The sequence below is a fragment of the Nicotiana tomentosiformis genome, chromosome 11 (genome assembly GCF_000390325.3).
Source record: "Nicotiana tomentosiformis chromosome 11, ASM39032v3, whole genome shotgun sequence".
Lineage (NCBI taxonomy): Eukaryota > Viridiplantae > Streptophyta > Magnoliopsida > Solanales > Solanaceae > Nicotiana > Nicotiana tomentosiformis.
Window position 1 is genome coordinate 114,239,233 of NC_090822.1, and position 27,382 is coordinate 114,266,614.

Consider the following 27,382-nt stretch of genomic DNA (forward strand, 5'->3'; position numbering starts at 1 on the left):
CTGCCTGCATAGACATAAAATGCAGCCCGCAGTTACAGTTTTTTGTCTTCTTTTCATATATTTGAGATCGTAATTGCATTTAATTTTTAAATTAGTTTGGTGTACTGTTATGATATTGAGACTGTCTAAAATCATTAATTGCAAACATAAGATGTGTATGCAAGTCCCAAAGAAAAAAATACCAGACAAATTTGCAATAACTTCACTGGATTTTAATGAGTATTTGTAGCCATTGACTAGTTAAATACACTATGTTTGCTAATGAATATACTTTTAAAATTAAAATTTACCAATTTATTTTGCTAGATACAATCAGATGAATATCTAATGTTAGAGGTATAAATAATTGAAGATAATCAATTTGGTAGGGGGGGCATTATCAGTCCGAGACTATCCTGGCTGAAAAGGATCTGTCCAAAAGGAGGTTACAAAGACTAAGATTGACCCAAGTTCTAATCTACTTCACTTTAAGCAATTGTTTGAGAAGGAGGTTTCAAATTCTCTAGATTGGTGCAACGTTTTCGATAGCCTAACTAGCCCTTCTCTTAGGTTATTCTTTAATTTAACAAAACAGAATATGGAAAGTGAAATAACTTTTGGAATCTCTCTTCCGGAAAGAGAAATAAGTTCTGAGATCTTGAATACATCTAGTTATCAGAATATTGTAGTGAATAACAATCTTGCCACACCAAACAGAGCACAACCAAATGATGTAGAATGCAGAAGCTGTACATAAAACTTACCCTTCAACAAGCAACTCATATGTTTCTCCTTTGACATCACTCTTACGGTCTCTTTCTTGTTCTTTGTTCACCACAGCCCTTTGAACCGTAGTAATACCCTGAAATCCCGACAAGATTTGCAAGTTGAAGTGAACAGAGTAGTTCGGACAAAAACCCACCGATTAAATTTGAATTAATTCTTGATAATTGTCATACCTTCACAACAACAACAGGAAGCTTATTTTTCAACCGGTGAAGTTCAAAATGCAGCTTATCTTTATTAGCCTGAGGAAAAACTTCCAGCTTCCTGTGGTTCAAAACTTTTACTTGCTGCAGCAAATAGGAATTTTACCCAATAAGATATCATTAACAGATAAGCAGCTGAACCAGAAACACAACCTTCCTCACCTGTTCTTTCAATTTTATTTTTGGGGTCTGCAAAATCGATTGCTTGACAGTATAAGCATCAATACACAGTTGTGACACCTGAATTGTCTCCATATCTAGCGTAATAGCAATTGATGCTAATCGAGACGCCATCACAATCTTTACACTCTTAGCCACCTGCATAGGAAATAAATGTTCAACTCACAAAGTACTTAGTTCAATGTCATTATGAGAGCTTCACAAATTAATCAGGGAGGTTTGAGTGGAAGAAGAAATGGCAGGGATCAAAATATATTGCTCTAAACAGGGCAAGGAATATTTTTAATATTATGCATATATTTTACAGATTTTAAGTAGCTTTTCATGAACTTCATATTTTTCAGAACAAGTAAATGCTACATAAGTTAAGTAGAAAGTTGAAAATGTTGCATGAGTTATACCAAAGTTAAAACTTGAGATCTTACAGGCGTTGCTTTCGGTAGATTTTCAATTGAGAAGCCCAGTGTACTGGAATGTAAGGCTATTATAGGAGTCATTTGATAAAAGCTTCAGAGAAAGAAGCAGTGTAGCAATCCAACTAGGGCTCAGTAGTGTTATTATCAATGATTTAGTTGAAGATGCAAACAATGAAGTAAAAAAAAAAAAGCAACCATCTCTAGCAGCACAGTAAGCAGTTCAAGAACTAAGCAACTATTATATCATAAAAAGACGGCTTAATACCTAAATTGACATCTCACTTGTCCCGGTCTGCAAAGACGGCCCCCGACTCCCGTTTTTCCCCATTTAAAGACCTATACTTGGTAAAAAGACATATTTTAAAACCTTTGACCATTGACCATGCTCATGTGGCATCGGTTTCGATGATGTGGCTTAAAAGCATGTGAATTATGTGTTTGGAGAGCGCAAATAAGAAGAAAATCATCCCTGTTATCTTTCTCTCTACTTTCTTTTTCTTTGGTTACAGCTCTCCAAACACTGCTATGCTTTCTGCTGCCATCAAAATTTAATTTTTTTCTGTAGAATTGGCCTAAAGACCAAAGGTCAAATAATCAAATTACCAAATTCCTCATGCCTCATGATCTTTCAATATCCCCAACTCCAAATCCCATCCTTTGAGTTCTATCTGTACCACTCTTACCCAACTTGAATTTTGAAGCCAACAAGAGCAGACCGGACCTTTAAGAGTTGTAGGAGGTTCGATTTGTGATTGAAAAACAGGGATCCTGCCGGTCAACAAAGAAAGCAAAATGGCTAGGAGGGCAGTGGTGGGTGTGCACAAGGAGCACTGTAGACAGGGGTGGAGGTGAAGAGTATACAAGAGAGGAAGTGGTGGAGGCCTAAGTTGCTCGGACTCTTCACTTTCGGTGCCGCACCCATGTCGACACGACATGGGTGTGGGTGTGGGATCCGTACCAGATTTGGTCAACTGATTTTGGGTACTTCGACCAAAATCGACGGAGAAATTCGGGACAGATACAATGATTTTTGAAACCAAAAATAAATGCCAAGATGAAATTGAAGAAACTGAAATACCTTGTAAATAGAAATTTCTATGTTAGTCTTTTTCCTTTTATCTCCTTCTCAGATTCTCCTCTTGATCAATATTTTTCTCCTTCTCGGAATATACCTTGTAAGTTTTCCACATAATGTTTCATAATTTAGAAATATTTTTATAACTTTATTTTTAGATATTTGAATTATTTTTAGCCGAACCCCCGCATCCACACCCGTACCACCGAATCTTAAAATTTAGATCATGAAAGATCTGACTCTAGATTCGCACCCGTATCGGACACCTGCACCTGAGTCCAAGCAACTTAGGTGGAGGCAATATGCTCAGTGGTGGCAGTGGTGGTAAGGCAATGAGGGTGGAGGTGAATAAGAGGTGGAGGCCTGGTGCTGTTGGGATTCCCCGCTTGAGGGCGCTGCCAGTGATAAATGGTGGGTGAGATGAGAATGTAGAGAAGGTACAAAGGAGATAAGGTCGTCAAGGGAGTGGTGGTTGGAGTTAGCGAATAAAGAGGCAGTCAAGGGGAAGGAGAGGAATGGTTTCCAGATGAATGTGTTGCCAATTATAATATGCCTTGACGTGTCATTTTTTTGTCTGAGACGTGTCAAAAAGTTAAACGATATGTATAACACATAAGAGTGATTGAGAGATACGCGCTATTTCTATTTTCAGAAACGTTTGAAATGTGTTTTTACCAACTACAGGTGTTTAAACGGAACAAAATGGAACTTAGGGGCCAGCTTTGCAAAACGGGATAAGTTGAGGTGTCAACTGAGGCATTAAGTCTAAAAAGATTTAGCAAATACAAGTAACTTACCTGTCCCAAAAGAGTTTTCTCAATGCGGGCTTTTATCATCCTTGCTGCAGTTAAATTAGCAGCAGACAGAAGTTTTGCAGTAATAATAGGAGTATTGATCTTTTTTGCTGCATTTATAATTTCTTTTATTCGAGGAACTCCAAGTGTAACGTCTACCAAAGAGTTAAAGAAACAGGATAATATGATAAAAACCCATCTAGACTATCCAAAAAATCCAACTTGAAGATGCAAAATTAAGCTCCAAATAATCAAGGATACTCATGCTTGCAACTCCAGCAAAGTGAAAGGTTTTCAATGTCATCTGTGTCCCAGGTTCCCCAATACTCTGAGCTCCAATTGCACCAATTGCAGTTCCCGATTCTAGTCTTTTCAGGTGATAGCGAGAGATGCACATGTTGAGGAACACCTACAAACAAGCAAGGAAAAATAAAAACCCACACATCACACAGTGCTATTAGTAACTTTATTGCTTGGGGAAATTACAGATACTTTTTCTTTTTAAGTAGAAAAGATTTATCTCTTAGTTTCTCCTTTCTTTCTTTTCCTAAATTTCCCATTGAAATTATTTACTCAATGAAGTACAGCTCGTAGGTCTTATAACCTATTTGATACCCAACCGTTCCTGGAATACCGGGCACAGATTCATGTCAATTTTTACATGCTATATCTTTATTTCCAAGTCCTACTACAGGGGATATCATAGAATTATTCCTTGATTCCAATTTAAATGATTTTGGCCAGCAGAACAGTTAATATAGGATAACATTCTCGACTTTACATGGAGGGAGCTAGGATTTTAAAAATACTGACAGAAAAAGTGCAACATAAGATAGTTTACAGCAAATGTGACACATCAAGGTCAATAACCGCTTTGCTCTAATTTGCCGACACTCTTTCTAATTTTGGACTTCCCTAAATATCTGACACACTTCAACTAAAAAGACTGTTGTATATGACTTTCAAAATTTGAAGAATTCATATTCATTTACCTATTAGACTTTAACTTTGATTTTTCCTGTTACGGGGCTTACTTTTTTTTAATATGAAACTAAGACACAATTTCATTTAAAAGAGAAACAATTTCCGAAATAGAGAACTAAAATCTACTTGGTTAGCATTTGAGACATATCATCAAACACTTACTCCCGTGATCCAGTTAAACTTGAATTTAGTATTCACAATTAAGCAAGATAGCTTGTTAGATACTTCAGACAAATTAGTTTATGAAACTTTTGATTGAAAATAAATTACTTCCTCTGTTTCATTTTGTTTTATGCAAATCTTTACACTAGTCAAAATTGTATCGCCTTTACAGTATGTGAAGCAGAACAGTTATATTCTGTTTCACATACTTCATATTTTTATCATTCAAGGGCACAGAGAACTTTTGAAAAAGATTTTGAATCCATATATTTTGTTATATTAGTGCTAAATGCAAATAAAAGTTCATTGAATCCACTTGGGAAAGCAAATAATGCCACATACAATGGTTAGATTGAAGTATATAAAGTTTCCACTAAGGAGAAACAAAGATTTAATTCTTGCTTTTTCTTGCTATTTATTTAATTTATACTTGGCCAGTCAGAAAACTTCTATCAATAATATAGTAGCCATAAGAATTTAAAGTCTAGCAGTAATAGAAAACATGTCATATTGAACTCCTGACAAGATAATAAGCTACATCTGAATAACTATTTGGCATCATACTCAATGACATTAATTTTATAATATACCTTCACATCTTAAAGGATAACCAATACTCCATATGAAGGGAAAAAATCAGGTAGTGACTTAATTGTTGCTCAAAGTTCTGTTAGTAAACCCCTTATAGTTGGAGCAAGGAATTACCCAAAAATCCTCGAGAACGGCAAAAAGGAACTTCTAAATCTATTTACCTGTAGTTGCTTCTTTGTAATACCAGATATGTTTAATGCAATGTTTTCAAGATATTCACGGTCACCCCCTGCATACTGCTCTCCATCCAATAAGAGGGCTTCCCGTAATCTCTTCAAGGTTTCAGCTAAATGTTTAATCAGAAAATCTGATAATGAAGCCCGGAATGCCTCTGAGCACCCCCCTTCAGGACTCATATCATGATATGAGAGCCTTTCATTGACAATCTCGCAGATTTCCGAGTAAGACAAACTCTTCTCACCTCTAGGAGGACACGTTGCCTGTAAATAGAAATTATTATCAAAATTTTCTAACCTTCGCCATAAAACTGTTGAGAATTCTATTAAAAAATTGAAGCTCATACCTTAACTTTCATAAATAATCTGCTAAAGTTCAGAGGACGGCCTTTTTTCTCTTCCATCTGTGAAGGATCCATGCCATCATCACCATACATGAACTGAATTATACTTGTGCTGGCATTTCGTACAGTGTTGTCATAATAAACAGCAAGGTCCTCTAAAGCTTTCATAAGTCGACGAGACATGTATCCGGTGTCAGCAGTTTTAACCTGTGACGATCGAAATGGATGAACACCCAACACTGGCAAAACTTTAGCCTTGACACTTAAAAGGAAGACATCAGCAAGAATCTGTTGGATCCGGACATATTCTATGTTACATGCACTCTCATATCTGATACAGGTAAGCATCCGATGCGAGTTTGTGCAATCTTTTTGTTAATTTTTAGTGCATTTCAAGAAAATCTACAAGTATCCGCACTTATATCACATCCGTTCCATACAAGTATGTCAAGGCAGACAAATGAAGAATTCAGGTAAACATATCTAATGTCCGAATGAGAAATAAATAGTAACACCATCAAATAAGTCGAAAGAGGAAATCCATACTGCCGTATCAACAAGGCCTTCTCTTCCTCCCATTGTGTGAAAAAAGAACTCAGTTGCTGACAAACCGTCAAAAAAGGAATGAGCTACAAACCCTTTAGCCTGGAACAAAAACATAACTGTAATCAGCATCAGCGGGCGTACATACAAGCAATTTGTACAATTGAGTGCATAAGTAACATCAATAATTACTTTAAGCATTTCTTCCTTAAAATAACATAACTGCAATTGATGAATCTGAATAAACCATTTTAAAAGCAGTTGACACAGCCATAAAAGCACCTTCCTACTCACTGACATGCAGCATAAAGTATTTGTCCTTCTCTCAACCCAGTCATACCAAGCTTCTGAGCAATCAATGTTCTCCATGATGTCATATAATTTATTCCCATCTCTCCGTCATTATATCTCAGTTTTTAACCAATCACTTAAAAAGTGATTGAATAAAACAAAAAAAGATCAAAATCTGAAAAGGAATGTCTTACCAGGAAACGACAAAGAAGTTGGATGGTCTTCCATTTTTTTTTTTCGTTTTTTTTCGAACAAGGGATCGAGTTTTCATTATTAATGTGGAAACATCACATGCTACAGCATAAATGTGGATAGTCTTCCATTTGACACCTATAAATAGGCATGTCTTATAATCATCAAATCATCAAAACCATCGAAGCATCTGCTTCTCTCTCTTATTTTTATATCATCAATACTTAACCTAAGTGAAGTAAACCATCCCCTCCCTTTCCCATTCCTGGAACCAAAGATAGTGCACCACATGACCGCTTAGACCTACATATAATGGCTTATCACCCTTTCCCATTCCTGGAACCAAAGATAGTGCACCACATGACCACTTAGACCTACATATAATGGCTTATCACCCTTTCCCATTCCTGGAACCAAAGATAGTGCACCACATGACCACTTAGACCTACATATAATGGCTTATCAAAGGAAATAATTCTGGGATCTCACAGTAGAAACAGCCGTGACATGGAGAGCCCATCTACCCCCGCTGCAGAACATGGTAAATGTGCCTAGTCCCTAGGATACGTCTTCCCCACGGCCCCACCAAAGAAATGTTGTTCTTCCCACAACAGATGGCTGCCAGCAAAGAATGTGTTCCTTTGTCAAATTCAGAATCATCCTTATGTGTTCAAAAGCACCACATTTATCCGCTCTTATTAGGTTTCCAGTTCATTACCATTTCTTCAGCCAACTCAAAGTAACTATAATATACGAGAGGCAATTGAGCTGAGGTGAACTTCCATTGGTAGAACAGATAGACCAATAGCTAACGAGTGGGCAGGTGAACTTCCATTGGTAGAATAGACAGACCAATAGTCACAAGCACTATCTGCTAAATGCATATCTCACCTAAGGCGTCCGGTCAATCATTTAATAGTACAAGTGCAGCCACGTATGTGAATGAGAAACAATTGTAACGTGTGGTCCGCTGAAATAACTATATATGACAATGTGTTACTGAAGACACGTCACATAAAGAATTAGATACGGAATCATGATAACTTTATGGCAGCAACAGACAGCAACAACAACATACCCAGTGTGGTCCCATAAGTGGGGGTGGGTGTACTCATATCTTACCTCTACCTTGTGCAAGGTAGAGAAGGTTGTTTCTGATAGACCCTCGGCAGCTTAATAAATTTAATTGAAAAGATTGAACAAAAAATAAGTGAACACAGTTATGACAAGAATAGGAGGATGTTCTCAGGGATCCCACCTACTACCAGTATAGGTAGGCGTACAAGAAAAGACCTTAAGCTCTTGTCGGAAGAGCAATGACTAAAGATCCAGAGAATAACAAATAAACTGATAATGTAACATGAAGTACTCACAGCTGGAAACTTTGATTTGGTAGGAAAATGAGGAAGACTGCGATCTATGAATCCATCAGGAGCACGACGACCGCCAACGGACTGCTGACCAACACATGCAATCATCTGGCTTATGTTAATTGGGGATCCTTTTGAACCACACTGTGACATGATCAGAGGACTATTCCTCCAATGTAGTGCTTTCATACAGATCTGTAAAAAATTTCATATTCAGGCAAATTTGCTCCATCATCCCGTATCAAAATGTGACATTATGAGTTAATAACTAAACATCACAACAACTATATCTCTGGGAGAAAGGTACAAGAGGAAAGAAAGAGACTGCAAAGAAGCATGCCTCCTAACTCTAAATATTATTTGATGCAGGCGTTAGATGCAAATGACCACTCAATTTCTTTTTTTCATAGATTTGGTGGGACCTTAAAGCGACGATTTGCTTTAAGGAAGAAAATTCTCATCACAAGTTGGCACTATTACTGACTGGGCTCTCTTCTTTGATGCAAGGAGACATTGTTCTCCAGGTGATAGTAAAGAAGAAAAAAAGAACATCACAAAGGTTAGCTCCACAAAAACAGCACTAAGAGGGTGCCCACTTATATACAAGTGACAAAGGTGCCAATCAATTTTGCTCCAGGAGGGAACCGGGAAATTCAAGCAACAAGTCCAAAAAGCCAAAAGAGATAAACATTTACATTTCAGTCTATGCACTGCAACAGCCTTGTTTTCAAGACATCTACAGTTCATCTTTTCCCATACTCGTAGTATGCATGCTAATACCGTGTTCCATTACAAACTCTTTTGCATATCTATCTTATTACTCGTGTTATTACCAGTCATTGCTTCTCAAGCGATGCGAAGCGAGGGGATTAGAGCCTCATAGGTGAAGGCATGCGCTTCAGAGAAGGAAAACACAACCACTCTGCATATTTTCAGACTAACGTAGACTTTTAATTCCCTATCTGCTCGATCCAGTGTTAGCAAAGGAGAAAAGCGCAAAAAGCTTTGATGTCCGTTGGGGATTTAAGTGAGGAACATGAATATAATGTATAAATCCACATATAATAGGCCACAATTTGATTAAATCATAAAATGGTTTGTGCAATTTGGCAAGGGTTTTTCTAATTTGACAAAATTTTGATAGAAGACCGTGAAGAGGCGCCAAAAAAAACTATGGAAACATAAGGTCTTAGGACAGTAGATTTTGAAAGGGCTGTAGATTATGTCTAAATTAGGCCCCTGGATTTTGAAGGCTTTGATGCACACGGGTTTTCCTATACTTTATATGGGTAGCCACAACTCTTTAATTGATGAATTGAACTTTAACATCATCAGATATGGTTTAATCAGATTGACTTATGGTGATCCATTCGAGCTGCTGTTTACATGATGAGCACTTCAGTCAGCAGCCAAACGTAACTCTTTGCCTTCTATACTTACTATTGTACTTTCACAAGTTTAGCACTTCACTCGGTCTTGAAGTTTTAAATGTTTGTATATTGTGGCTAAGGAAAGGGAGCCTTGGAGCAACGGTAAAGTTGTCTGCGTGTGACCTATAGGTCACAGGTTCGAGCCGTGGAATCAGCCACTGATGTTTGCATCACGGTAGGCTTCCTATATTACACCCCTCGGGGTGCGGCCCTTCCCTGGACCCTGCGTGAACGACAGATGTTTCGTGCATCAGGCTGCCCTTTTTTTAAATATTGTGGCTAAGCTCTCCTTGTCCATGCTTTCCCTCCTTTTATCTGTCAGGGAAGCTAGGAAGAGATCAAAGACGTGAAGGTTCTAGTAGCAAGAGAGAGCTCACAAGCAGTAAACCTGTTATGATAGATAAGAACCCCACAAGTGACGACTGTTAGTTGGAAACAGGCAGCACATGAAAAGATAAGTTGTTCTTACTTTTCCTATGTCGTCACGAACTTTATTCAACGACATAGTTACTTCAGCCTCCAGAGTCTGGGCAGCATCACAGCCTGGTTGCACGGCAAGCTTTCCTTCATTAAATTGTTGGATACGGTCTTCACATTTCTTGTAATTTTGATGAATCTCTTCTAGTTTTTGCTTAACTAAGATTTCCCCAGGTGTGACATCATCAATCCCTATAGAAAATCCATGATTACCAATCCACCGAGCACTAGCAAGACACAAACATAGATAAGGTCAGTGTTTGTAATAAAGAAAAGTGCAACAAAACGATAAGGTCCATGGTGCTGAAGCGAAAAGGTTGATGTGAAAATGCATGCTTCTTTGAAATGGGCGCAAATTTGCTGAAAATTCAAAAACACCAAAAGCGTATGAACTTAGTGCTACAATAGCCAACTTGCAATTGAGGGTTTCAATGTTCAAGCAGCATCAGAGCTTATCGCTGAGAATCTCCAACTGGTGAAAATGCCGTCACATAGACATATAATTAAGAAGAAACTGGCGAAGAAGCAGAGGCAAAACAGGCCCATTCCTTACTGGAGCCATATGAGGACTGACAACACTATCAGGTACAATGCTATGCGCAGGCACTGGCGTAGAACCAAGCTAGGGTTTTAAGGTGGAAGACCCGTGCTTTATTTATGATTCTAATGAAAAAAATACTTGTAGGATTATGTCGTTTCATTTTATAGGAGCTTATGCTGTGATGAAACATGATGTGTTTTAATTTCAATGAAGTCTATATATTGAATGAAAAAAAAAACAACTTGCAATCAGAATAACTAATTTCAGCATCAATATTGGTGAAAGAGACTTTTTAAGCTTAAATAGCCAAGAAATCACAAAAAGAAAATTTCCCATTCACCTGCTATAACCAAATGGCAACCGGAAAGAAGTTTCAATCTTATGTAGAACCAGAACCACCCTTGTAAAGGTGCTGATAAAATTTTAACAAAATTGGGTAAACAAACTGGAAAGCATCACATAGTCCAGTGGTGGCCCCAACTCTGGGAACTATCCGTAGCATTTTTGGTGTGTACTACGTGATGTCTTTATCAGGTATAGAGTTATTTTGCTGCTGGGACGGAAGAAAGATCAGGATAGGACTAAGGGTAAAAGAAAACAAAGGGGGATTCAAAAGAACAGCTTGTATTGATTGGACACTAAGGAATGAAAAGAATAGGAGATGTTTTAAAAGGAAGGATATGCCTTGCTTACCTTATAACTGATATGTCCTAGCATGCGAGCCCTCTGGTGCAGTATATGATGAATATAGATTGATAGATTTCATAGACTCCTTACACAAGAAAGCAGCTTTTGTAAGAAAGATCAGTTTTTAATGACCAGCATTATATTTTTGATAACCAATGACCAGCATTATCGGAGTGCTTGGCTTTTGGGTTATCAATGAAAACTTATGCTTAGGTTCAAAAAATAAACTTGGAAATGTCAGCACTCAATATCTAGTATCATCTGTTTCCTTGGTAGAGAGGGACAATATAGTTGAACATGGACTCGATCAGGAAAAGAAATATGGTTGACACAATGATAACAAAGAAAAACGATATCAGGTTGATAAGGGATCTAAATACTAAATCTACATGTCATCAATGAATAGCTACGCTCCAGAAACACCTCAAGGCAACAAAAGCCAAAGATGACAAAATGCAGATAAGAAAAAATCAGGGACAAGAGTTGGAAGTGAAGGAAGGAAAATGGAAAAAGCACTGAAAGAGCAAGTGGAGCTTCCTTCTATCAGCATTACCTTCCCAAAGGAATTTATTTCGCATAGCACTCAATTTTTTCTCCACTGTTGTTGGCATTCTTATTATTGACATCAAATAAGTAGGCATACCATCCAATACACCGTTAACCAGTGTAAGTCTTCCCCCAAATGACAAGTGCCGTTTCTTCCATGGAACAAGTTTACTCCTACACCTTAGAACTCCCTGCCACATCTTCTGGTCATTCTTTTTAGCTCCTAAAGGCAGGCCTAAGTAAGCCGTAGGGAGCTGCTCCATCTTACAACCAATAATGTCTGCCAAATCACCAATGCAATGTTCTGCATTAATACTCAGCTTCACACAAAATCAAAGTATCATCTGCATAAAGTATGTGTGAGATTGGAAGTCTTCTCCCTCACTTCTTCTACACTTCAACCCTCTGATCCATCCCAAATTTTCTGCTTTTTGAAGCAGGATGCTTAGAATCTCCATCATCAGCAAGAATAGATAAGGAGACAAAGGATCCCGCTGCCTTGGCCACCTGTAATACTTGAAGTAACCCTGAGGACATTCATTAATCAGGACAGAAAAGTTAACTGTGAATATCCATGAGAGCATGGAGGAGTAGTGGGGACGCGAGTGGTATGTGGACTTTGACAGCGAACTGCATTAGGAGGCTGCTAGAGTGGTGCTAGGGGTCTCGAAAGGTTACTCTGGAGGTCATAAGGGGGATTGGTGGTGGAATGGAGAGGTCCAAGGAAAGGTAGAAGCCAAGAAAGCGGCGTACTGGAAACTGGTGGAGAGCAAGGACGAAGAAGAGAAGAGGACGAACAGGGAGTGGTACAAGAGGGCCAAGAAAGAGGCGAAGTTAGCGGTTACAACGGCTAAAACGGTAGCATTTGGACGTTTGTACGAAGAACTTAGTGACAAGGGTGGAGATAAGAAGTTGTACAGGCTAGCCAACGTGAGAGAAAGGAAGGCTCGTGACCTGGATCAGGTGAAGTACATCAAAGATGAGGATGGCAGAGTATTGATGGATGATGCGCATATTAGGCGTAGATGGCAGACATACTTCCATAAATTCCTAAATGAAGAGGGGGATAGGAGTATTGTGTTGGATGATTTGGAGCACTCCGAGAGTCGTCGTGACTTTGGTTTTTGTAGGCGTATCAAAATGGGGGAGGTCGGGGGACTATGCGTAAGATGTGCAGGGGAAAAGCGACTGGGCCAGATGAAATTTCGGTAGAATTTTGGAAGAGCGTGGGTAAAGCTGGCTTGGAATGGCTCACTGGGTTGTTTAACAGCATCTTTAGGACGAAGAAAATGCCTGAGGAATGAAGGTGGAGTATGCTGATTCCGGTGTATAAGAATAAGGAAGATATCCAAAATTGTAACAACTACAGGGGTATCAAGCTACTGAGTCACACTATGAAAATTTGGGAGAGAGTGGTGGAGGCGAGGGTGAGGAAGAGCGTGTCTATTTCCAAAAACCAGTTCGGATTCATGCCGGAACGTTCGACTACGGAAGCCATTCATCTTGTAAGGAGGTTGGTGGAGCAGTATAGGGAGAGGAACAGAGACTTACATATGGTGTTCATTGATCCAAAGAAAGCATACGACAAAGTTCTGAGGGAGATTCTATGGAGGTGTTTGGAGGCTAGGGGTGTTCCGGTGGCTTACACTAGGGTTATTAAGGACATGTATGATGGATCTAAGATACGAGGGAGGACCGGGCCGGGGGGATTCAGACCACTTTCCAGTTATGATGGGGTTGCACCAGGGGTCAGCTCTTAGCCCATTCTTATTTGCCTTAGCGTTGGACACACTAACGCACCACATTTAAGGGGAGGTGCCATGGTATATGTTATTTGCGGATGATATTGTTATGATTGACGAGACGCGAGGCGGTGTTAATGCGAGACTGAAGGTTTGGAGACAGACCTTGGAGTATAAAGGTTTCAAGTTGAGTAGGACCAAGATTGAGTACTTGGAGTGCAAGTTCAGTGATGAAACTGATGGTGCGGACGTGGACGTGAGACTTGATACACAAGTCATCCCTAAGAGAGTTAGTTTCAAGTACCTTGGGTCTATTATCAAAGAAAATGGGGAGATTGAGATGTTACTCATCGTATTGGAGCGGGGTGGATGAAATTGAGACTCGCATCCGGTGTTTTATGTGATAAGAATGTGGCACCTAAACAAAAGAGTAAATTTTACTGAGTCGTTGTCAGACCTACCATGTTGTACGGAGCAGAGTGTTGGCCAGTCAAGAACTCTCATGTCCAGAAGATGGAAGTAGCGGAAATGAGGATGTTGAAATGGATGTGCGGACATACCAGGATTGAAAAAATTAGAAATGAAGATATTCGGGATAGGGTAAGAGTAGCCTTGATGAAGAACAAGATGTGGGAAGCGAGGCTTAGGCGGTACTTGGCGTTGCTTCAGCTCACTGAGGACATGACCCTTGATAGGAAGGTGTGGAGGTCGATAATTAGGGTAGAAGGTTAGTAGGTAGTCGAGTGTGTGTCTTCCCATACCGGTAGTAGTAGTAGTAGTTAGCCTTGTATTCGGTTATTGACAGTCTTGATTACTACATGTTTTCTTATTATATTGTTGTTGATACTGTTTGTTCTCTTATTATCTTGTTATTGTTAGTGTTTGTTTTCTTATTATCTTGTTGTTGGTATTGCTGGTTGTTACTACTTTCTTCATTCTTTCCTTAAGCCGGGGGTCTATCGGAACCAGCCTCTCTACCCTCATGGTAGGGGTAAGGTCTGCGTACACAATACCCTCCCCAGACCCCGCTCGTGGGATTATACTGGGTTTGTTGTTGTTGTTATTGTTGTATCCACCCAATCCACCTTTCACCAAAGTCCATTTGCTTCAAAAGATATAGTCATAAGCCTTTTCCAAATCTAGCTTGCAAGCCACTCCTTTGATCTTTCTTTTGAATAGATACTCCAAGCATTCATTTGCTATCATAGCAGCATCAACAATTTGCCTGCCTTTTACAAAGGCATTTCTGATTATCTGATACCAGCTTCCCAATCACCTTTTTCAGTCTTCCAGCCATCAGCTTTGCAATTATTTTGTAAACACTACTAGAGTAAGACCTATATGAAATAATTGTGTCGAACCATGATGGTATTTCAGGATTCAATCGCAACAAGGTATTCCTCTTGAACAGAACAATTTTGGTGTTACAGAATGTGTATATATACAACTTTGATACAACCTAGCATCCTTGGGCAGGCTTACTTGCGACAAAAAAGTGCTTGACTAACTTAATTCAAGAATATTTGAACTTAAAATGCTATATATTAACTTCTATGTGTTGACAGTGTTAATCATAAAATTCAGAAAGATCAAATTTCTTCTAACATTGGATATCATAAAACATTCAGAGCTTCAATTTTGCAAGGCAAACAATCTTGTTACAGCTTTTCTGTTGGGGATTTTTCCCTTGGAGAATTTCTTAAGCTTCATTAAGTTAGCAATATTAATTCAGTTGCACTAAAGAACTACACTCCTATTAATATTTCAAGCATTCAAAATGATACAAACAAACACAAGGAAGCTAGCTTATGACTAATATCAAGGAACGGAAAACCCTAAACTGAAAAAATTGCCACTAATTTTTTGTGCATAATGCATCTCTGCTGCACTGTTTAAGAGCTACCTTACTCTAATCGTATGTTTTCTTTGATGTTCCTTTGACCTCCTAGACTTAAAGGCAAGTTCTACAGAGTGGTGGTTAGGCTGACTATGTTGTATGGGGCTGAGTGTTGGCCCGTCAAGAAATCCCATGTCCAAAAGATGAACGTAGCTGAAATGAGAAAGTTGAGATGGATGTGTGGGCATACTAAGAAAGACAAGATTAGGAACGAAGTTATTAGGGACATGGTGGGAGTGGCCCCTGTGGAGGACAAGTTGCGAGAATCAAGGCTGAGATGGTTCGGGCATGTGAAGAGGCGAGACATAGTTGTCCCGGTTAGGAGGTCTGAGAGGTTGAACATGGCGGGTCTGAGGAAGGGTAGGGGTAGGCCTAAGAAGTACCGGGTGAGGTGACTAGGCATGACATGTCATTGTTTCAGCTTACCGAGTACATGACCCTCGATAGGAAGGTGTGGAGGACGAGTATTAGGGTGGAAGGTTGAAAATTTGTCGTGAGTCGCTCCTAGGCTTGCCTGTTTTACTAGTTTTATTGTTGTATTTTCTTATTCTTGTTTCGTATTCGTACATGTTGTGTTATTCGCTTCCATTACCATGTTATTTTGTTGTTGCAATTGTTTGTTGCTTTAGTTTCACTGTTCCTTGAGCCGAGGGTCTTCCGGAAACAACCTCTCTATCTTCGTAAGGTATGCGTACACACTACCCTCCCCAGACCCCACTTACGGAATTACACTGGGTTTTTTGTTGTTGTTGTTGATGTTCCTTTGACTTCCTAGTGCTAGCCTAGACGCACCAAATCCTTAACATACACAGTAAACTTGCTAAAATCAATCACAGCAAGAACCTTTATTAGACATTCATATCCAACTACAAGTAAGAAGGGCAAAAAGTGTGTTACAATTGATCTTAGCCGTGAAATTGAAATCCTCTAATCATTTATTTCATCTAAAAGTCTAAATATCAACTACAAAGTTGAAGTATGAAGTACACTTCTCTAATGTCAGCATAAAAAATTAACTTCAGTTGACAGCAAAATGCAGAAGTAAATGGCTGATCTGAATCTAACTAGCGCACCTTAATTTTGCAAGCCGATTCATGCATGTTGCAGCAGCATGTGACTTGTAGTCCCTCAACAGAACAGAGTATAGACCATCCTTATTTCCATTTCCTGTTGTCATCTCACACAAATAACAACTACTGTCACTCATTATTGATTACGGTCTTGAAATCCAAAAAAAGAACAGACCATAAGTTAAAAGGACAATACACATGAGAACCCCTTCCAATGTAATCAATCAAAGGGTACGAGAAAAGATTAAGGCTGTGCCATAGCAACATTAGTGCATAAGCAGGTGGCCTTTTACACATGTACCTCAAGAGGGGAATCAACAAAATCAAACTATATGGCAAATAATATAAAAATCATGTCTGTTTCGATTAAATGGGCACTAAAGGTAAACTGACCTAATGTAGCCTTCCCGAGTTGCCCGCTGATCAGTTCACTATTACGGAAATAAACAAATCCATCACTTGGGCACATTGTTTCCCCTTTCCCGCTGTAACTCTTTTCTGTGACTGTTAGATTTACATAGACTCTCATCTTTGAATATGGACGCAGCAGCACACCAAAGAGTTGTTTCCCGGTCCAAAGCTCAACCGGCTGTGAAAAGCCATCTCAGTCATTTGAAGATCCAAAGACAAGACAAACAGTAAATTCTACTGGCTTCAGCACGTAAAAAGATGGAAACAAAACTCAACCAAACCATAGCTACTAATAAAAAAAAAAAGAAGGGTGTGCACTATGATTTTGATTAGTGTTAATATGCATATTCCAATCCAAATCAAATATCTAGGAAGAAAGATGACTTGTTGCTTTCGCCAAAAGCTTCAAAGATCAAAATTTTCAATCAAATGATATTTCTGAATTTTAGCAGTATTAACATAAAAGAAGGTCAAATGTCACTAATAGTTTCCTTAATTAGGGCAACTACCCACTTCGCTGACTCTATGTTGTCAAAGAATAAAATAAGCTAAACAATATAAAGAAAATACAGAAAGAAATTGTTGAAACAACTGCCCCCGTCCTTTCTCTAAGCACCTCTCTCGAGAACCATATCCCCAATACCCTCCCCTCCCACCCAATTTCCTTTTCTTCCTCTCGATTACACACTTATCTACTACTTGGGCTAAGATAATCTCTCTCTCTCTCTCTCTCTCTCTCTATATATATATATATATATATATATATATCTATCTCTCCCTCTCTGAGGGAGAGAGAGAGAGCATTAGGGGAAAAGAAAGTATGGCCATCTATGGACTATTCCACCCACAAATCCGACACAGACAAGCCCTCATGAGACACAGGACAAAGACCTAATTCCAGAGTACTACTTTATGATGAACTCACTCACTTCTTTACTGACAGATGGAAAGAGGCACCAGCGCATACTTGCAAAAGCAAAAAAGTGGAAATCTGCTGATGGTGTGGGTAAGGAAGCCCCATAACCAGCAAATTCCTAAAAAGCGGTTGCCATAATGAGTCTACAAAAGCCTCACTGTTATATCTTTACTGAAAAATACACAGAGGTAACTAGTAACTACACATGCTTTCAAAAGCTAAAAGGTGTTAGTCTGCTTATGCTGTGTAAGGCAGCCCCAAGACCAGCCAAAAAAAAAAAAAGGAAACAAAAAGTTCATTGCCAGACTTTCCGAGTCCTTGCACACCCTTTCCACAACCCACTACATTGCCTTCTGTTCTCAGCAGATTGGGAGTGTCAATTTTTTTTCAACCCCTTAGGAAACATATATTTTCCTCAGAAAAACATGTTAAAGACCTGTTGATCACCAAGCCAGCATTCCCTATCAGCATTCCAAAGTAAAGACGTCCACACTTCCAGGGACTAAAGTAGTCGCACAAACTAAAAACATGGCCAATAGATGAGAAATAAGGGAAGAGATTGAAGAATGCATGGAGACAAGTTTTTTATGCATATATGCTTTTATAGACTTTAAACAATGCTTAAAAACATTCTTCCAATGTAAGAGTATATACGCGGCCAGTATTCTATTCTAACTGTAGAAGTGTGTGACCATCTGATGCAAAATGAAGAAGGCCAAGAAGCCAAGAATCCATTCAAGGTTAGGATTTCTTTTCCTTAAAGATTAGTATTTCTTATTTCTTGTTTCCTAGTAATTTAATTCTTATTTTAGTAGGATTATATTTATAGTTCTAGTCAAACTAGGATTGTTAGTTACTATCTCATCCTTACTAGAATACCTTTTCCTATTTTAGTTAGAATAGATTTTTCTTAACCTTATTCTTATTCTAGTTCAATTAGGATTAGTTTTCATTAACCTCATCAATTATACCCATTGTAAGGCTTATTTAAAGGGCTCAATATGCTGAAAATAAACATTGGTGAATAGTTTCTTTGAGCATTAGCTTCAAAAACGTGATTGACTCTTGTTTCCTCTTCTTCGCTTATTCAACGCTTCTTGCAATCTTGTGGGATTGAGGAACGTGTGGCGGTGTGGGTTAGATTTCTTTTCATCTTACATTCTTCTAACGTGAGTTTGAAGAACGCTTTCGCTAGTTTTGTGAAAAACTTTAGCGGGGTGCTTTTGTTTTTAATCTCTTCTTTGTGCTTGAGAGGTGCAAAACCTTGAAAGTACATCACCATCTCATCTAAGAGCTTAAGCTATTAGAGAGAGCACACTTTATTTACTTTATTGTCTCTTCACACGCCCCCTCTGCAGGCTTCATTCATATTTTCATTGGCCAAGCACGTTGAAATTCATTCTCTATAATGATGGCAGTGAGACTCGAACACAGGATCTATGACTGCTCTGATACCATATTGAAGTGTGTGACCATCTCATCTAAAAGCTCAAGCTATTAGAGACAACAAACTTTATTTACTTAATTGTTTCTTCAACACTAACATTCTGACATAAAAACAATAAAAAGATATTAACTGAACGGAAAAAAGAATTAATTGAAAGAAAACCTCAACTTCTGAAATTTAAAAAATGCAAATTGCACATCCATATGCTTAATACTTGTGAAAGCACTTCCGGGGAAAGTATTTCATATTTGATTTATTCTTGATAATCACTGCAGTTCACATGTTGAACTGTGCAATTGCTACTTTAGAATTTTCAAAGTTTTGTGAAAACACTTCATTGGCTTGTGAAACCTTATGTCTGATCAATCATCAAGCAAGTTGGAAGCATGAAAGGAACACATAGAGGAATAGAAAAAGGATCAAAGAAGAATGTTTGAAAATGAAAACTTCATCAATTAGGCAGCAAACAGAAGTAAAAGTTCACAAACTCTTTCGTAGTTACCAACCTTAATCAGTGCTGGAGTTGGTAAATCTATAGGATCCATTCCGTCGCCCATATATGAGCATATAAGTGAAAAGGAAGCACGCTCATAGAATGTGTCCTTCCTCGTGATGAGAAAGGAAGACGTCAAAAAATCCTGGGTAGAAGCAACCAAAATTTCGCCACTCTTCGGAGTGCATAAATTGTTTTGAACCTGCATTACCATCACAAACACTTGAAGGAGAAAACTAATGTAGGGACAAGCAAAGAACAGGTTCGATATTTCTTCATAGCCTGTTTTGGTCATAGCTAGAGGATACCGAAACAATTTCTGCCACATTTTTGCCACAAAATATCATGAAAAAGATAAGAGTTTTGAAGTTCTGCCTTTTAAGTTTCCAATTATAATTTTCAGGAATTTTTTTAATTACCAATTATCAGGAAACTTTCTAACCGAAAAGTAAGATTACTAAAGCATAGATAATGAAACCTTGACCTCACATAAAAAGCCTTGAGAAAAAATCTGGAATAAAGGAAAATTAGAAGCAGAACCAAATCCCCCCCCCCCCCCCGATCTTGTAACATATGCCTATACATCCAATTAAATAACTTCAGCTAATAAGCAGCAGCTAGGGATGTCATCATGATATAAGATGACACCATCCTGATACGCCAATGGAGCTTTCAGACAGACAACATCATTGACAATGGAACAAGCAAATCTATATTTTATCTCCAACAGGAAACAAGAGTACTGATCACAAAAAGATTGAGTAGAAAGGGGAAAAGATAAGCTGCCTTGCTTTGGAAAAGGGAAAAAGTAAACTACATCGACGAAATGGAGCCTTTGAGACCCCATGGTCATCAGTCAAATAGATGTCCTGAAGCAGTAAACTCTAAGCTGCATAAATGGAATGAAAAACACCACCCGGCATATCATCATCCCATATTGAATCTAGATTTTTGGTTCTTCCCAGAAATTGTACTACATTATAATGTATATAAAATAAAACCGTGGACTATACCAAGAAATTTTTTATCGTAAGGACTATACCAAGCAAATTACTTCTCTTAAATATGAATACAATTGAAAATGTTAGTCAAAATAAAAAAAGTCAAAACAGACTTTGTATCGTTTGGATAGTATAGGCCATATTTTTGTCTTAGTCCAACCACAAAAGGTTGACACTTTTCTCAACACATCAAATGTTTACCCTCAAAACACTAAGATGCGGCCTTTTTCTCACCTGGACTTCTCTTTTTCACATTACTATTAATTCAAACACTTGTCTAGCTAACTCAAAACACTACCATATTACTCAATTCTTCACATATGTCAGGTAAAGATGGACGGAAGGAATAAACTTACCCCCATTAACATAAGAGCCTCTGTTCTCGCCTCTTCTGTTTGTGGCACATGCATATTCATCTCATCCCCATCAAAATCAGCATTATAAGGATTGCATACAGATTCATTAAATCTCAATGTGCGCCATGGCATTATCCTTGCCTGAAGGAAAATTTTAAAATTTAAAAACAGAATCAATCCACTGCCCGCATGAACAAAACATCCATTCACACATCATTTGATCAAAGAATAGTCACCCGATGAGACATGATTGACATCCTATGTAGACTTGGCTGTCTGTTAAACAGGACTATATCTCCATCTTCCAGATGTCGATCGACAATATAACCAAATTTCAATTCATCAGCATGACGCTTTCTAGAAGAGAACATCAACGATCTGCATTATACAGTTAAGACAGGCTTTAGAAGATTTATGGATGCGATTTACAGGAAGGGGTTAAAAAATTTAATAGTTCATACATCTCAGTTCCATCAGGATGCTTAATAAACTTTGCACCAGGATATTTATTTGGTCCATTACGAACACATTGCCTCAACTTCTCTATGTTGTGCTGTGAAACTCGCTCAGGATATGTCAAAATTCGAGCCATCAGTATTGGAATGGCAACCTGCATATGTATTTGTGATTCTCCCTTCATAGTGAAATAAAACGACCAATATTGATCAAACATTAGTTCCATGGCAGACCTCTGTAATTTTCAAATTTGGATCAGGAGATATAACAGTTCGGCCAGTATATTCCACACGCTTCCCTGAGAGATTTCCACGGAATCGTCCCTGCTTTCCTTTAAGGCGTTGAGTGAAACCACTCATTGGTTTACTAGCTTGCAAATGTAGTGGCACTCCACGAACATCACTGTTTATATACTGTGCAACTTCCATTTGCAGATCAACCCAAGCACTCTATATCAAAGTTGTAACATCTAGTAAGCTAAAAAAAAGAGGAAAGTAGCATGAATAGGCAGAAAACATCTGGTCCTAATGCATCAGCAAATTGACGATTATCCATGCACGGTACATAACTTCCAAACAGCTCTAACGTTTGGAAAAACCCTGCCTGTTACGCGCCTCGAGTGCAGTCTAAATAGACACCTTTTGCTGACATATATCTCTAATAGGAAAAGCTCATATTAAACATTCAGTAACTATGCCAAACCAATGTCAAAAAATGCATGATCATTTTGTAGTGTTCATCAGGGAATAGAAAGCTTGGCACACACAGTTTAGCAGGATTGATATCTAGACTCTCGAGTGACTGTCATAGTGTTCAATAAGACAAAGAGAAACAGGTGCATCTTTCGAAAAGGAGATAATTTGGTGAAGTAGTACTAGGATTTGGCAGAACTAACAAAACTACCAGACAAACCAAGTCGAATCGCTTATACAGTAGTTAGATTCAAAGATCTACCCGACACTATCCTAGCCATTTAATCTTGAAGACACAGTAATTTGCAATAGTGTGCGGAATACCAAGATTTAACAAAAGCGCAAGGCTTTTTCCGTTTCAACAGTTCTAAAAGAATTTGATAAATAATTTACCTAAGATAGGTTTAAAATCTATCGTTGCAGTTCTCTCCACAGGTATATATGGATAAATTCTCTAATTCATATTATGGAAGTAAGAAGGTTAATTTAGATAGGAGAGAATGTAACCCTGGTATTAGTATTCACCCCTGAGGACAACTTTATCTGCTAAGCCAGCAAGTACAAAGGACTAACCCACCAGTGTTAAAGTGCATAATATATGAAAGAATTCCCATCAGTTGTAATTTGCATGCTATTGCATCATAAATATCTTAAAGTACATCTCCAACTTAGAAATAAAGTTATCAACTGGTGCTTTTCTACAGCCGGCAAAAGCTGACGCTAGAAATAACACGCTGAGAACCTGATAAGGAGTTAACAGAAGTGGCAAGGTGAAAAAAAGCTGGGCAGAAGCAGAAATTCTCATGTGGTCTAGTACAATTTTCACCAAATGAGCTAGTTTTTGAGGCTGAATCAGACTCAAGGTAAATGTTCTTCACAATTAACAAAGTGTGTCTCAGATACCACACTAAAGACCTAAGCATCCAACTGAAACATTCATGCAAATGGTAAAGTGGCCCAAAATCATTATAATTTGGTTGCTCTTATTTATCTAATGTGGATTTTATAAAACTCAACAACTTCAATAAGGAGTAAGACCAATTGAGATTCCTCTTAACACTCTACTCTATACTTGTTGTAAGAAAAAACAACCACAAATAGCCACCCACAATTATGGGACGGGAGATATAATCAAATTAGGTTTCTGAACATCACTTATAAGAAAAATGGACTCCTAAAATGTCGATATGAAATGTAAAATATTTTGGCGATGGGTGAGATGCAATAGTAATCAAAACATGCTTAGTACTTCTCATTCCAGTAGGCAGAGTTCGACTATAACATAACAGCAATACAGCACATATTGAATATAAAGTCTATATTAAAATTTCCATCTAATTAACCAAAAAAGGAGGCTACAAAAAGCTGATATTGATAACACTGAATCATTGATTTTCAAAATGAGAAGGAAGTCTTTGATCAAAAAAGATCAGGAAGTGAACTAAAAAATACCAGACTCTTATTTTGAAAACTGGTATCAGAAATGTCTTCGAGAAGTCTGGCATTTGCTTGAATAATACGCTTAAGCCTCTCCGTGATGTCATTCTCATTGCTGCAACATGCAATTGAACAACTTCAAGGCATTAACAAAAGTATTTGAATCAATACGGTGACAGATAATAACACTACAAAGGACAAAGCTTCAAGTGGTAATTTGAGCATCTATCAGAATATCAAAGTATCAATCATGTAAAGCTGAATGATTTGGCCATAAAATCAGGAATCGAGTTTCATAGACTAAAAGTTAACACTGAAAATTGTTGTTCATGTCACAAAGCAATAAAACTATGCTTAGTCCTCATTTGTTCACACTAATGAAGGTCTAAATCTTAATCATTCATATCTTAGTCATTAAGTGTGTTTATTTTTTAGGTCTGAATCCTAATCATCAGATCTCAATCATTAAGTGGTAATTCGAAGATAATAACACTGCAAAGGACAAAGTCAGACTTCAAGTGGTAATTTGACCATCTATCAGAATATGGATAGATATATCAATGTGTCAATCATGTAAAGCTATAAAAATAAGAAGAATATCCCCATAATATTAGGAATCAAGTTTTCATGGACTATAAATTCACAACGTAATAAAACTATGCTTAGGCCTCATTTGTTTGTACTCAATGAAGGTTTGAATTTTAATTATTCATATTTCAGTCATTAGATAAAGCCCAGGATTTGGAGGGGCGGTTGTCGGCTATGGGAGCCTGGAGGAGTAGTGGGGACGCGGGCACTATGTGATCGACGACAGCAGACTGTATAAGGGAGGTTGCGAGAGAGGTGTTAGGGGTCTCGGCGAGCGTCTCTGGAGGGCACAAAGGAGACTGGTGGTGGAATGAAGTGTTCCAAGGTAAAGTGGAAGCGAAGAAGGCGGCGTACCTGAAGTTAGTAGGGAGCATAAGGGAGGAGGAGACGCGAGCCTGCATGGAGAGGTATAAGGTAGCTAGGAAGGAAGCTAAGTTGGCGGTCACGGAGGCTAAGACTGCGGCTTATGGTCGTATGTACGAGGAACTGGGGAGAAAGGCGGGGAGAAGAAGTTATTCCGGCTGGCCAAGACGAGAGAGAGGAAGGCTCGAGATTTGGACCAAGTGAGATGCATCAAGGACGAAGATGGTAGAGTATTGATGGAAGATGCCCAGATTAAGAGGAGATGGCAGACTTACTTTCACAAACTTCTTAATGAAGAAGGGGATCGAGATATTGTGCTAGGTGAACTGGAGCATCCCGAGAGCCACCGTGACTTTGGGTATTGCAGGCGCATCAAGGTTGAGAAGGTCACGGGAGCTATGCGTAAGATGAGCAGGGGCAAAGCGAGCGGGCCGGACGAAATTCCGGTTGAATTTTGGAAGGGTGTGGGTAGAGCAGGCTTGGAGTGGCTGACGGGGTTGTTTAATGTTATTTTTAGGACGAAGAGGATGCCAGATGAGTGGAGGTGGAGTATGGTGGTTCCGTTGTATAAGAACAAAGGTGATATCCAAAGTTGTAACAATTATAGGGGTATCAAATTACTGAGCCATACCATGAAAGTTTGGGAAAGGGTGGTTGAAGCAAAGGTGAGGAGGCTGGTGTCTATATCCGACAACCAGTTTGGGTTCATGCCGGGTCGTTCTACTACGGAAGCTATACACCTTATTAGGAGACTGGTGGAACAGTATAGGGAGAGGAAGAAGGATCTGCACATGGTGTTTATTGATCTGGAGAAAGCGTATGACAAGGTTCCTAGAAAAGTTCTCTGGAGATTGCCTACATTAGGGCGATTAAGGACAATGTATGATGGGGCTAAGACTCGGGTTAGGACAGTTGGAGGCGACTCTGAGCATTTCCCGATTGTTATGGGATTGCACCAAGGTTCTGCGCTCAGCCCGTTCTTATTTGCCCGGGTGATGGACACGTTAACACATCATATTCAATGGGAGGTGTCATGGTGTATGTTATTCGCTGATGACATAGTTCTGATTGATGAGTCGCAAGCCGGTGTTAACGAGAGGCTGGAGGCCTGGAGACAGGCTCTTAGTCCAAGGGTTTCAAGCTGAGCAGGACAAAGACGGAATACCTGGAGTGCAAGTTCAGCACTGAGTCGAGGGAAGTGGACGTGGATGTGAGGCTTGAATCACAGGTCATCCCGAGTAGAGGCAGTTTCAAGTACCTTGGGTCGGTTATCCAAGGGGATGGGAGATCGACGAGGATGTCACATACCGTATTGGAGTGGGGTGGATGAAGTGAAGGTTAGCATCTGGAGTCATGTGTGACAAGAGAGTGCCACCGATACTCAAAGGTAAGTTTTATAGAGCGGTGGTTAGACCGGTCATGATGTATGGGGCTGAGTGTTGGCCTGATAAGAACTCATATATCCAGAAGATGAAAGTAGCAGAGATGAGGATGTTGAGGTGGATGTGGGGGTACACTAGGATGGATAAGATTAGGAATGATGATATTCGGGAGAAGGTGGGCGTGGCTCCCATTGATAACAAGATGCGGGAAGCGAAGCTTAGATGGTTCGGGCACGTTCAGAGGAGAAGCTCAAACGCTCCGGTAAGGAGGTGTGAGCGGCTGGCCTTGGAAGGCTCGAGAAGAGGTAGAGGGCGACCTAAAAAGTATTGAGGAGAGGTAATCAGGCAGGACATGGCGAGGCTTCAGATTTCCGAGGACATGTCCTTGATAGGGAGCTGTGGAGGTCGAGTATTAGGGTTATAGGTTAGGAGGTAGTTGAGTCTTTCCATAGTTCGTACATTTGTGAAGCTAGCTTGGTAGGGTTTTTGTCTAAGACAGCTAGTGGCAATGTTGTGTCTTACTACTCTTTCGTTTTTCATAGAACCGACTCTATTTAATGGTTACCGCTTTTGCTCTGCACCTATTTTCTGGCTTTCATGACGTTGTTAATTTTTTCTTATGGTATCTGTTGGTGGTACTGATATTGTCTCTTTTCTTTTCTTTCTCTTTTCTTTTTGTCTTCTTGAGCCGAGGGTCTTTCGGAAACAGCCTCTCTACTCCTCGGAGTAGGGATAAGGTCTGCGTATACACTACCCTCCCCAGACCCCACTAGTGGGATTTTACTGGGTCGTTGTTGTTGTTGTATATTTCAGTCATTAACTAAAGTTTGTTTTTATGTCTAAATCTTATAGCCTGTTTGGCCAAACTTCTCCAAAACCAAAAGCACTTTTTTTCAACAAAAAAAAGTGTTTTTTTTCAAAGTTGAAGTGTTTGGCCAACCTTTTTAGAAGAAAAAAAGTGTTTTTTAATAGAAGCAGTTTTGGAGAAGCAGAAAAAAGTAGTTTCTCCCCAAAAGCACTTTTGAGAAAAATACACTTAGAAATACTTTTTAAAAGCTTGGCCAAACACTAATTGTTGTTCAGAAGTGCTTTTCAAATTAATTAGTCAAACACAAAATACTTCTCACCAAAAGTACTTTTGAGAAAAAACACTTCTCAAAATAAGCTAATTTTTGAAGCTTGGCCAAACAGGCTATTAATCATTCATATCTCAATCATTAAGTGTGTCTATTTTTTTATTTTACAACCATTTAATGGGTCTAAATAAATCTGAATGATTAAGGCCTACAACAAAGTATTAATATCATTAAGATGCAAACCATTCTGAGATTTCTGCAAAAATGACATTTCACAACTACTTCATC

General features: G+C 38.8%; 2 protein-coding genes across 3 annotated transcripts in view; one reads left to right on the forward strand and one right to left on the reverse strand.

Annotated features, from left to right (window-relative positions):
• LOC104104038 (DNA-directed RNA polymerase III subunit 1) overlaps window positions 1-27,382 on the reverse strand; it is a 39,483-nt gene that overhangs the window by 2,849 nt on the left and 9,252 nt on the right. For both annotated transcript variants that reach the window (XM_009612023.4, XM_009612022.4), the window contains exons 7-24: window positions 23,701-23,800; window positions 21,790-22,005; window positions 21,562-21,710; window positions 21,337-21,478; window positions 21,101-21,241; window positions 19,757-19,945; window positions 16,870-17,065; window positions 16,480-16,573; window positions 9,986-10,220; window positions 8,090-8,281; window positions 6,237-6,335; window positions 5,694-5,897; window positions 5,332-5,610; window positions 3,695-3,842; window positions 3,437-3,588; window positions 1,131-1,286; window positions 939-1,052; window positions 744-841 (exon numbers count right to left, since the gene is read on the reverse strand). In XM_009612023.4, coding sequence (XP_009610318.1) covers window positions 744-841; window positions 939-1,052; window positions 1,131-1,286; window positions 3,437-3,588; window positions 3,695-3,842; window positions 5,332-5,610; window positions 5,694-5,897; window positions 6,237-6,335; window positions 8,090-8,281; window positions 9,986-10,220; window positions 16,480-16,573; window positions 16,870-17,065; window positions 19,757-19,945; window positions 21,101-21,241; window positions 21,337-21,478; window positions 21,562-21,710; window positions 21,790-22,005; window positions 23,701-23,800 — 2,904 coding nt within the window. The remainder of the gene's footprint in view (window positions 1-743; window positions 842-938; window positions 1,053-1,130; window positions 1,287-3,436; window positions 3,589-3,694; window positions 3,843-5,331; window positions 5,611-5,693; window positions 5,898-6,236; window positions 6,336-8,089; window positions 8,282-9,985; window positions 10,221-16,479; window positions 16,574-16,869; window positions 17,066-19,756; window positions 19,946-21,100; window positions 21,242-21,336; window positions 21,479-21,561; window positions 21,711-21,789; window positions 22,006-23,700; window positions 23,801-27,382) is intronic.
• LOC104104037 (large ribosomal subunit protein eL39-like) lies at window positions 10,419-10,755 on the forward strand. Its single transcript, XM_009612021.4, has one exon. The coding sequence runs from the start codon at window positions 10,475-10,477 to the stop codon at window positions 10,625-10,627; it is 153 nt and encodes a 50-aa protein (XP_009610316.1). The 5' UTR covers window positions 10,419-10,474; the 3' UTR covers window positions 10,628-10,755.

What these genes read in the sequence shown, in the direction of transcription:
- LOC104104037 (XM_009612021.4), top strand. Translation starts at nt 10,475, where the DNA reads ATGCCGTCACATAGACATATAATTAAGAAGAAACTGGCGAAGAAGCAG.